The sequence below is a fragment of the Haliotis rubra genome, unplaced genomic scaffold (assembly GCF_003918875.1).
Source record: "Haliotis rubra isolate DU_JTF1 unplaced genomic scaffold, ASM391887v1 Scf73, whole genome shotgun sequence".
Taxonomy (NCBI): domain Eukaryota; kingdom Metazoa; phylum Mollusca; class Gastropoda; order Lepetellida; family Haliotidae; genus Haliotis; species Haliotis rubra.
Window position 1 is genome coordinate 845640 of NW_025767446.1, and position 12853 is coordinate 858492.

Sequence of the window (12853 nt, forward strand, 5' to 3'; positions counted from 1 at the left end):
TGCACAATAAAGAAGTTTATCATCCATAAAGACTTGTCACTCCTATATGGCGGCTGTCTGTAAATAATCGAGTCTGGACCAGACAATCTGGTGATCAACAGCATGTACGTCAATCTACCCAGTTGGGAACCGATGACATGTGTGAACCAAATCAGCGAGTCTGACCACCCGATCCAGTTAGCCGTCTCTTCCAACAAGCATAGGTTACTGAAGATCAATTCTAACCTGGATCCATGTGCATAAGAATCCTGGCCCTGATTTCTCGAAACAAACTCAAGTCTGAGTTTTGACTGAAGTTCAAGTTTTTACTCAAATTTGAGAAAATGCATTTCCCAGAATGAACTGAAATCGATATTAAACTCCAACATTGTAGACAATTTGAGTTTGGTGGATAGATTTCTTAAGTTGTTTGGGCATTTTTATGTTAAAAATGCAGTTGAGATAAAAATTAAGCTGTTTCAAATTGTCAAACTCAGTGTGAAATTTGAGTAAAAACTTAAGTTTGTTTCGAGAAATCGAAGCCTGGTTCACCCCAATTTTCTTTGTAGGTTTGTCATCACCGTAGCCCTGCTCATGGGTTTCACTGAAGTGGAAACGACATGAGACCAATATCACTTTAGTCTTTTCGCCCACCACTGATTCAATGTGATATAACTGAAATACCATTCAAAGAGGTGTTTAAACCTAACTCACTCACTCTCTCCCTCTTGGAGATAAATTGTCGCTAACCATTTGTTTCCTCATTGATTTTGAACTTTGGGCCTGGCAAGTTTGTACAGATATTGTCTTAAATCAATCTTCATTAAATAAGAAATCTTGATAATTTTCCATTTATCACAAAACACAGATTGTAAATGAAAGCTTTTTATTATACAAAACAGTGAATAACTTCTTACAGGAAATGTGTGAACATTTCTTTTGAGCATACACACACATTAATTTTGAACAGAATGTTAACTGTAACATGTTACATAACATTGTGTATTCATAGCATGATAACTGGTCAACAAAAGATAACAAACCAAAATGCTTACCGGTACATTATTGTGACCAAACATATTAGCACTATTGATATTGGAAAATCATAACTGAAATTATAATGGCAAATATATTGCTATAGGTATGAAAAATAATATCTACTATACAATGGCAATTTTGAACTTACAGAGTCACCTGAGGTATTGCTTACTCAATTACTCCATAACATCAGCTTATACAGTACAGTAAAAGATATTTTATATAGACAGTCTGGTGATATGATGTAAAAGGCAAACCGCATGGAGAATTCCTGTCAGGCCCTGAGCAGTGGTGAAAAAGTTTATTGAATCAATATTAGTCATTCCCACACTGTCACAGCAGATGATCACACCCAGCTACCCAGCTTCCTCTGTGCACCAGTTTAAAAACTTTGCAAATCCACTCCTCTGTACACCGGTCATGAGCCAAACATGATCTTTATCAGGATATTCAAAGTCTTTAACCACTTGGCCACCCAACCATCTCAGTACACAAGTAAAGGATCAAACCCCATTTTCAGTATGATCACTAAACACTTTAACCACTAGGCTACGCCAAGCCTCTACCTAGTGAAGAATCAAATGAGACTTCTACTGATTACAGAACATTCTAAAAACTAGGCCACCCTACTTGTCTATTCAAGGGAAGAATCAAACCCAGCCTTCAGCATGATGAGGGAACACTTTTCCCACTAGGCCATCCCACTTGTCTTTACAAGGGAAGAATCAAACCTAGTCTTCAGCATGGTGAGGGAACACTTTTCCCAGTAGGCCATCCCACTTGTCTTTACAAGGGAAGAATCAAACCTAGTCTTCAGCATGATGAGGGAACACTTTTCCCAGTAGGCCATCCCACTTGTCTTTACAAGGGAAGAATCAAACCTAGTCTTCAGCATGGTGGTCCCAGTAGGCCACCCCACACTGTGCAAGGGAAGAATCAAACCTAGTCTTCAGCATGATGAGGGCCATAGGCCCCACTTGTCTTTACAAGGGAAGAATCAAACCTAGTCTTCAGCATGGTGAGGGAACACTTTTCCCACTAGGCCATCCCACTTGTCTTTACAAGGGAAGAATCAAACCTAGTCTTCAGCATGGTGAGGGAACACTTTTCCCAGTAGGCCATCCCACTTGTCTTTACAAGGGAAGAATCAAACCTAGTCTTCAGCATGGTGAGGGAACACTTTACCCAGTAGGCCACCACACGTGTCTGTGCAAGTGAACAATCAAACCTAGCTTCAATATTATGAGAGAACACTTTAACCAGAGGGCCAACCCAATACTCTGTACTCAAACTAACATACCTTACATCAGACTTCAATGATTTACACAGAAATAACAGTGCATAGTACAGATAAGACATATACTTGGAAAATAATGCAAGACAAGACAGAAGATGTAACGTTTACTTCACATAACACATGCTATGTAGTTTATGCTTACAAGATAGAACATGCTTTTAGTTGATGCTTGACACAACAGAACACATGACTAGTTAATGCTTGACAAGATACAACACATGCTTTTAGTTAATACTTGACAAAATAGAGCATATGCTTGTAGTTGATTTTTTTCAAGAAAGACACTGTGTATATGATGCTTGAACAAGACAGAACTTTCTAGTTAAGGCTTGACTTGGTGCTATGTACTTTAAGCCTGAGCAGTGAAGGATGTACAAGTCCAAGGTTAATGCTACAACTTGTGCATTAGTACCACAATGCAGTCTGACAGTACTAATGCAATGGTAAATATCACTACAATGGTCATTCTTTAGGATTTTTATTATTTATAGAAAGACTCACTTTTTTGGTTGTCACCTGTACACGTCATGTCGTTTTTCATTCATGATGTAAAATCCAGTAATCCCCACCCATGATATACGTCACTCGTGATACTGACACATAACATTCTTCCCTCAGAGGTATTCTATGTTGGAATTGGTTCCCAGTTTTCTATACTCTTTCACAAGAGGCGACCTAATGGTTCACGTTCAGTGACTTGGTTGATAACTTGGTGTCCTTGTTCTCTCCATGTAACCCCTGAAGATCCGGGTTAGAACTGCAGTAACCTATGCTTGTCGAAAGAGGCGACTAACGGGATCATTTTCAGTAAGGCTCGCTGAATTGTTTGACACATATCATGGTATCCCAATTGCGTAGATCGATTCTTATCCTGTTGATCACTTGATTGTCTGGTCCAGACTTGATTATTTACAGACTGCCACCATATAGCTGGTATTGCTGAGTGTGGCATAAAACTAAACTCACTCACCCATGTGGATTGTGCTCACAATATCAATCACTGGATTGTCTGGTCCAAACTTGATTATTGCAGGCTGCAACCATGTAGCTGAAATATTGCTGAGTTTGATATCGCACAACAAGAAAACAAACAAACCCAACATTCTTTCCCCAACATGATTGTCATGATAATACTACATTCCACATCAAGCACTTAAATGAGTTGTCCTTTTGGCAAAGCTGTTACTTATTTGACATTTAGGATACGTACAGTTTCATATTTTAACATATCACAGCACTGATAAAGCTCTTGAAAATCTTAGAATATCACAGAATTTTAGTCCTATTTCTGACTTGAGGTTTGCGTAGAAGAACTCAGGTGCATTTTTTTGTAATTTCTTCATCTCAAAAAGTAAGCCTCCATCAAACTCTGAAAACCTGAAAAGGAACATAAAGGTAACATTATATTCCTGCAGATTTCTTATTCACATCAAAACATAATGCTTGCAGAGACAATTAGTATGACATATAGTGTACATACCGGTACTCTCCATTCAATAATGATAAAATCTGAATCCACTGGTCAACATGGCGTCATTTCAGAGATGAAACACAAATAAAAAATACAAATGAAGAATACCATCCTTTCCCATCTGTAGCTTAATATTATTTTCTCATTAAGAGTAATTTGAAGGTACTTATATTGTCTTTTACCATTTAAATCAGGCTCATAAAATACCATGCCAGTGAACTGGTCAAGGTATGTATAACAAATATATCATAGAAAAGATATGTAATAAAACAGAAAATCAAGAATGCTGTTTAACTGAGCCTTATACATGCAAGGGTATTACTCATAACGACTGCTTGTAAAGTAATAAAGAAGTGTCCACCTCCGTGGTGTATGGTTAAAGCGTCAGCCCGGAGAGCGGAAGATCGTGGGTTCGATCCCCGACCGCGTCGTACCAAAAGACGTTAAAATATGGTACTTTGTTCTTCCCTGCCTGGCACTTAGTATTATAAGGTAAATCAAGGACTGGTCAACTCAAGAGTCAGAATAATGTGTATTCATGCTTAACTGCGGCATGGTATCTCAGTGAGCTGGCACTATACAACCGGCCTAAGTCTGGGCTAGTACAAGCAGCCACGCATACACACGCATGCATGCGTCATATGAGCAAATATTCATAAGTACGACGTTAAACCCAATTTCACCTCACTTCACCAATAAAGCAGTTGTTATCCATAATCCTTGTAACAGTTTCTGAATCCTTATACAGAGATGCTCATCTAATCTTACAGTCTAAGCTGTCTTTTTGTTTTGAAAATAATGCTCATAAAATATATTTCATGATAAAAAACATTCGTGTGTATATAATTGTGGCCAAAACCTTTCTTTCACATGGTCAAACCCTGTGGCTGACAGCCAATCAGCAACCTCCTTCCTTGTCCAGCAGCTTATTGATTGGCTGAGAGAGTCGGTCAGCAGACTTGAGCCACTGGATGACATGTACATACCTACAACAATACACAAGTTTATCAATTACTATAAGGGAATCTTTTAAACTTAACAACAAACTGAAAATGGCAACTCAAGGTTACATAATGATAATTTATTACCCACGTGGTCAACGTATGGGTAGTTGCATACTAATCTCGTACGTCACACGAGTGTCGTATCGCGTTGACCTGTGTCGTAACGACTTGACCTGAGATTCTAACGATTTGATTGGATAACCGATGACCTCTCAGTTAGGTCACGTTGTGACGGAACTACTTGTTCATTCATAACAAACACGTGAATTAATTCATTCTACAACTTAGATGCATTGTGGGAATGTAAACATTGCGAACGTTGTCGTGTCGCTGTTTAGTTGTGCGTCGAACTGAGACGTTATATCCGTCGAAAAACATAAATGCAATGTTTCCACCAGTGATGTCAGCCGAGTGAAGCAGTTGCAAACCAAGAAACGGGTGCTACGGAGTAGTTTACTGAAGGAGGAGGCTGTACGAGAGGCGATGACAACTGACATGCATCGTGGCGTCGGTTACCAAGGGGACAGACGAAAGTGGCGTTAATACAGTGTGACGTCATGCAAAAGTGTACGTCAGAACAAAATTCTTCCGCCAACCTCTTTATGAAACCGGTTTCGGGTTTGAAACCACAACAATACCAAAACTACGCTATTTTGTCAATTTAATGCATGTAAGAAGTGGGTAATAAATAAAATACCACACTCGGTCTCATTACATACAAATTATCTGAAACTCGTGACCTTCCTATGGTTTCTGACCTCGCTTTTCGCTCGGTCAGATACCATAGGAAGGACACTCGTTTCGTATAATTCGTATGTAATGAGACCTCGTGTAGTATTCTCTATATATGGTCTCTGATGATAACAGTGTAAATGTTTATTCTTACTTAGGGCCCGTTCACTATTTATGACTAGGGGGTTGATGATGATGATGTTGATGGAGAAGCATGTACAATGTGAATGACTCCCCCTAATTTCTGTTCAAAGTAAGTGACTCATCCCTGCATGTCATGTACAAAATAAATCATTTACACCCCCACCCCGTCCTCCCCAGAACATATGTATAAAATTGATGACATCCCCTTACCCACCTCCCAAGAACAAAATGGGTAGCCCCACTTAAAATCATCATCACCTGCCCCTGGCAATAAATTGAGAATGGTCCCTTATTATGTAGTTTTATACCACAATAAAATATGCCTTTGTTCACCCAGCAGGATGAGATGGCGGTTGTTCACCTTATAGCACCTGTGTGCAAACTGATCCATTGATCAGGGTAATGATGCAGCACTTTGAGCACGCTCCTGTGTGGAGAGGAAGTATAACACAATATACATGCCCTTATCATTATAAGTTTAACTACTTCCTAGCAATATTATGACATACACATCAACGAGCTGAATGGCCTTGCACACCACGATACTGAAGTTCAAGGATGTTCGTGGACATTCAGCTCAGGAAATTCTAAACTTTCAACCTGTGACACCCATTTTATATTTGTATGACAATATCAAATTTTGCTTTGTGACTGCTAGTTATTTTGGTATGATAACTCTAACTGTGACAAGCACATCACATTATATAAAACACGACGTCATTCATGTCTGTTAAATTAGAAGATAAACATACTGTGTTGGATATAACTAAATTATAATAGCTCTAAATTTTTATATGTTTATCTCCATATGTTTAATATGTTTATATTCATTGAACAGAAGGAAATAGATGTTTTCGTTTTTAGCTTGGATCAGCACGCCCGAATACACCCGTCTCTATGCGTATATGCATGTGGGTTTTTAAATCTCGTGCATTTTCGTGACGACAGCGTTAATCAGTATTAACATCAGCGGTATAGTTAGACATATTGTTGAGGGACAAAGACGTCCATACAGAGCTCCAGCCAGGGGGTTAAAAGTTATTATTTAGAAATAGCTTCCATTATCGGGAAGACATTCATAGAAGCTAAGTTATCAATCACACTTTCGGTGAATGTACAGTGTGGGGGATTTTTCATTGGGTTTACTGTTTTGTTTCAGTTTTGGTGCATTAAATGTTCAGACATAATTATTTTGACTTTTCGTTTATGTTATAAATGGGGAATACGAACTGCCTCATTCCAGTGCAAGGCAGAGGAAAGGCACGTCAAAAACGTTCTTTATGTTTATTCACAACTGCCTTATAAAGATTTTTTAAAAATACATACTGTGTTGGAAAATCAGAAGTATATAATGTGATCATATACCTATGAATGACTTGAATTAACCAATCACAATCCAGTATTTACTGAAGTCACCATCTCAGTTACATGCTCACCATCTGCTAAGTCATGAAGGCTGGTAGATCTGATTTTGCCTCTGCTCCCCAGCTCACGGAGGAGTTTTATCATCTGTTTGTCGACCATGTCTATCTGGCTAAAGTCAAAATACAGCCTTGACCCAACAAGCATTCCCAGCCAGCCATCTGGCACAAACTTTGACTGTAGACGGAGTGGAATTATATCCTTTCGCAGACGGAAAATGTATTCTGATTCTGGAGAAGAACATACCGTATGTTAATACATTGTATCATGAACAGGTCATTGACTAGTTGCTGAAATCTATAACAGCGGTACTTTTTTTTTCTATAAAGGACAATATTTTGGAACAGATCTGGTATTACACAAGGTTGAAAAGGTCCTTAGTGGCTTTTGTTACTAGCTTACCACATCCATACTAATCAACATCATTGAAGTCAGACAGTGTCCAACAAACTTAGCTCAAATATCATGGAACCAAAACGTTTTTAAGAATAATTACTTGGCAATTAAATGGTCCTTCTATACTGCTGCATTCTGTAAAAAAATTGTAATAGCAACATGCTAAAACAGACTGTCTGTATCAATCTTAGGTGTTTTCAGAGGTTGCTGAAAAAAAAAAAAGACGTTGATTGAGAAGTTGCTCAGGGGGACTTTGAGAAGGGCACCTAATACAGTGAATCAAGTGACAGTTTTATAAATGGTGAAGTACAGGGACTGTTCTGAGAGTATATTACCGGTCCTGCAGCTGGGACTCTGCTTGTACTTGTCGGACATACAGATGAGGACCACTGCCGCCTTCTCCACTGCCAGTGCCATGGCCTCCAGGGTAGACCCACCTGCAGTGTGGGATACCACAATATGTTAATTATTCCACTTCTATTGCTTGTGATACTTTAAGAGGTTCAAGTTCAAATTCTGCAAGGAAACTATGCAACTATTTTTTTTCAAGGATCATTATCTTTCAGTTATTTTTGTGATATAAGTCTGTAACACGTATAAGTAATGAAATCAGTCTGGACTGTTTTAGTACACAAAAATGCTACTTTGATGTATTTCATTTCATCTGATTCAATGACGTTAAAAATTAATATATCTTGCTTCTGTATTAATATTTTCAAATTGTTTTTTAGTCTTGTAAAAGCTTCCCAATCCAGAGAAAAATAGAGTTTGTATATAAAGCTTTGTTTTAATGAGAATTTTTCAGTCAATTTATCATTTAAGTGAAAGTTCAACGAAATGTCTTCGTGGACCTTATACCAGCGAAGATCTGGGTCAGAATTGGTCTTCAGCAACCCATGCTTGTTGTAAGAAGCGACTAACGGGATCAGGTGGTAAGACTCTATGATTTGGTTGACACATGTCATCATATCCCAATTGCTTAGATCGATGCTCGTGCAGTTGATCACTGGACTGTCTCGTCCAGACTTGATTATTTACAGACCGCTACCATTTACCTGGAATATTGCTGAGTGTGGTGTAAAACTAAACTCACTCATTCAGGGACCTTAATGAGTCTTAACAACATCTTACTCATATGTTCTACATCCATCCAGACTTTGAAGCCAGCTTGCCTCAGCCTGTCCTTGACCTTGATCATGACATCCTGGGCATCCCATTGGTAACTGATCATCACATGTGGTGTGTTGGCCTCACGGTCTGGAGACACAGAAAAGGCAGTATATATGTATATAATCCAACTCTTACCTAATCATCACATGTGTTGAGCGGACACTGAGGTCTGCATTCACAAAATAGGTATAATATATATATCTCTATTGATTCCCATTGGTAAATAATTATCCCATAGGCAGAGATGCCAACCCCAAAGTGTTGCAAATAGTACTTTCAAGGATCAAAATTAGTAGTTTGACCACAAAATTAGTAGTCCACTAGATACTTAAAATCATTATGGACTCTGAGAGTCATGAAACAAATGTACAAAGTCATAGAAAAAGTCATCAAACCATATGACAAGCATTACGAGAGGGTCATTAGTGCATCAAACATCTCTGGTCCAACCGTACAATATGTGATGGGTCCAACTGCTACTGAAGAATATTATTCTGAGTTAGTAAATATACCTTCCTAATTGTATCAGTCACACTGACATAAATATGGTACCTGGATCTAGAGAAATCTGCTGGTCATGGAATATTTCCCATAATGCCCCTCTTGCTGCATGGCTGACTGACTTCTCTTCACACCTTGCAAGATTCTGCAGACCTGTGAACAGAACATCTTCATCAGTTCTGTAGACAGTCTCTGTTTGCCACCAAGCCTGACCACCTAAGTCACCTTATACAACAAGCATAGGTTGCTTACCATGTCTACCCACAGGGTTCTGTACAGAACTGTATTACCCTGCATTGAAGATTATCAGCACCATACTCGGGTTTTATCAAACAGGTAAGCAGTAACGACCAACATGCTTTTCTCCGGCATCAAGCTCGGACAGACTGTGATATAACTAGAATTCTGCATTAAACACAACTAACTCACTCAGGGCCGTGGGGTAGCCTAGTGATTGAAGCATCTGCTCGTAACTCTTTAATTGTAAGGCCCGGGTTTGATTCCCAACATGGGTTCAATGTGTGAAGCCCATTTCTGCTGTCCCCCTACGTGAGATTGCTGGAATATTGCTAAAAGCAGTTTAAAACCATACTCACTCACTCACTCACTCACTCATTCGGAACAGTACGATTCTTAGTGAAACTATCTTATTGATTATCACATTTCTGGATTAATGCACCAACAGACTTTCAATATATAATTCTTTCATAATATGGACAACTTCACATCATAGAATTAGCATGGTATCAATGAATATGTTTTTGACTGTTAAAACAATTACCATTATATTCACAGGAAACTAAGTGTCCTTGGCAGACAATATGGTAAAACAAATCATTACTTTCCCCAAACTGGTCAGTGAACTATAACTTATCTGTACAAATCATAATACTGGCTAGTATTAAACAACATGAGTTTGAAAAAATTTGCAATTCCTGTTTACTGACATTTGCTGTATACTTTCCACTCAGCAGGCCTAAATAACTCAGTGATGTATCACAGCAAACCTTTTGCAATTGAAAACAAACCTGGCGGGCCCAGCTGTTACTTTCAACATGGTGTGGATGCTGAGTAGGAATAGTACTAGTGGTGGTCCGATTAATTGAAATAATCGAAGATTGGTTGCAATGACAAAATGACCAAGCAATCGATCATGTTTTCTCATAATCGAACACAAACAATTTTGGAACACTTGTTTGCAATAACAATATTTTTCAAAAGGTTGATCTTGTCTCTACATTGCATATAATCACTACAAGCTCGTTCCAAGTCAGGGGCTTTGGGGTAGCCTAGTGGTTGATCTTGTCTCTCACATGGGCACAATTAAGCCCATTTCTGGTGTCCCCATGCCGTGATATTGCTGGAATATTGCTAAAAGCGGCGTAAAACTAAACTCAGTCAGTCAGTCGTTCCAAGTCATGATTAAATTTATCTTAACAACTCCAGGAAATGTATGTTCCTAACACACTAGTCATCCTTTAAAGATGTGAAATTTGCAAATGCATTTTGTGCAATTTGAAAAAACCCTGAGAGAACTACATCTTTTTTCTTTATTTTTTGTGCATTAACAAACATAACCAGGAAAATTTGATAAATGACGCTAATCAATTATTTTCGATGATTGATCGGTTGTAATGAACCAATCATCAATTATGAGATTTAAACCAATTCCCAACAGTAAACAGTACCATAATGTTCAACTACATAGTTTGCAAACTGATACAATTTTATCCGGATTTTACCTTGCTCTATAAATATAAGGGCCCTGAAAACCCCCAAATACTAGTTTCAAGGGTCCTTATAGGAACACTGAATGTCTTGTGAAGTAATAAATTAGTATAGAGTACAGTACTTTAATATGTAACAATTATAACAGGAAATAACTATTTCCTGTTGGGAATTTGGTACAATGAATGTAATTATACATCCATTCTGCATTCTTTGTGTATGTTTACAAGTGCATTCTCAAAGCAAAATTAGGTGTCACATAGACCCAATCAATCATACCTCAGCAGTCATCAGGCAAAGGTAGTTTTGTAGAAAAGAGACCACAATTACTACTTTAGAAAATACTCAATGCTCATTAATTAATTTTTACCTTTTATACATTCTTGATCCTCTTTCAAAATAGTTTTATTTTCTCTTGCAAAGGAGAGAGTCCATATTCCTGTTGCCGCCAATGTTTTCTCCATGTTGGACTCGGACGCCAGAAGGGATCGGAGACAGGGCAGAATGCCACAAGCAACAAGTTTCACCTTGTTAGTGTCATTGTGAGCAATATTGTTCAACCCTTTCAGAACCTCCACAGCGTTCATACCATATTTGGCAGCAAAGTGATCCACCGATGTCAAACTCTCTTGTAAGATATTCACTATGAATGTCAGCGTGTCCAAACTTGCACTAATCACTTCATTTTGTTCCTCATCAGCTAAGTATGATATGATTATAAGAGACTTTGCCTTTACCATTGGATGGGAACAGGTAGTAAAACTATGTAGACTTTCTATTCCATTTGAGTTGATAAGAACGGCGTGACAATCAGAATAATTTCGAACACAGTTGTGTAAAATTCCAAACAATGCTTTGATATAATATAATTTTCTGTCATTTTCTAAGAAGTTCTTTGTTGCAGAGACCTCCTTCAAAGACTCTAGGATCTTAGGCAGTATTCCAGACACAGTGATTTGTTCACACACTGCTAAGGAACTGTCACAGCAATTCCAGACAATCGACAATGAATTTCGCAAGTTCTTCCATGGGTACAACACAGTGGAATCAAAGATGTCTTCCTTCTGTGCAGCTGTCCAGATTTGCTGGAACAGATCTACAAACTTTTCTTTACCAAATCCTCCAATGACCCTTGACCTCATGTCTCTGTCAGGCGTGTATCGGGACAAGTTCCAGAGATATTTAATGTCGGCATAGGCAGCCTGAGAAAGGTAGTCCTCACTCACACGAAGTTTCGAAAGAGTCTGAGACAGTTTCTGCACCATGCTCTCAGCAGTGGGAAGAGCTGGAGATGCTGTTCCTCGCCGGCTCTCTGCTGTGGCGTCATCATCAAAGCTGTCCTGGGAGGGCAGACGTCGACTCATTATCCTTTTCCAGGGGCAGAACTGTGAACAGTAAACACATGCTATTCATATTTGTTACTTATTCATATCTTGTAATAGAGTCTAGACAGTGGACAGAGTCCATGCTGAAGGAGTTGAAGGTCGGTGTCTCAATCCCCGGATGTGTAATACCTAAAGATGTTAACTTCTTGTTAACCTACATGGTGTTCTGTATTCTGAGGATAAAGTGAGGACCGGTAAGGTCACAGCCAGTATACTTTGTCTGGTATCTCAGTGGGCTAGCTGAATGCAGGCCCGCACACAGCATATTTATGGTATAACCTAATGTAATGTTGCTGGAATATTGCTCAAAACAGAATAAAACCTACTCTTGCTCACTCGGACCTGTTCCTATATCCTCTCACAACACATGAGTTCTAATTCCAAACTGATGCCTCAAACAACAAGGGCAGGTAACTCATGACATTTTGTACGAATTCATATTGTTCTAATTCATCTCAGAAAACAAAACACATACAATCTTCATATCAATTTCAAAATTTACATGTATGATATAGTATCACAGTTTTAAAGCTACATTTGTACAATAAAGACTTGAGTTATCGTCTAAGATTTCTTGACCTGCAGG

General features: G+C 38.6%; 1 protein-coding gene across 1 annotated transcript; it reads right to left on the minus strand.

The window, feature by feature from the left end:
• Positions 1–3339: 3339 nt before the first annotated feature.
• On the minus strand, positions 3340–12147 carry LOC124259589. The gene is made up of 7 exons (XM_046693746.1): positions 11253–12147; positions 9206–9307; positions 8615–8740; positions 7819–7920; positions 7102–7317; positions 4645–4771; positions 3340–3691 (listed from the first exon to the last, which is right to left on the minus strand). The coding sequence occupies exons 1-7, from the start codon at positions 12145–12147 to the stop codon at positions 3544–3546; spliced, it is 1716 nt and encodes a 571-aa protein (XP_046549702.1). The 3' UTR covers positions 3340–3543.
• Positions 12148–12853: the final 706 nt, after the last annotated feature.

What these genes read in the sequence shown, in the direction of transcription:
- LOC124259589 (XM_046693746.1), bottom strand. Translation starts at nt 12,147, where the DNA reads ATGGTGCAGAAACTGTCTCAGACTCTTTCGAAACTTCGTGTGAGTGAG. An exon ending in GGATCAAGAATGTATAAAAG is followed by an intron (nt 9,308 to 11,252) that starts GTAAAAATTAAT and finishes TTCTGTTCACAG; the next exon opens with GTCTGCAGAATCTTGCAAGG. An exon ending in TTTGACCATGTGAAAGAAAG is followed by an intron (nt 3,692 to 4,644) that starts GTTTTGGCCACA and finishes GTTCCTTTTCAG; the next exon opens with GTTTTCAGAGTTTGATGGAG.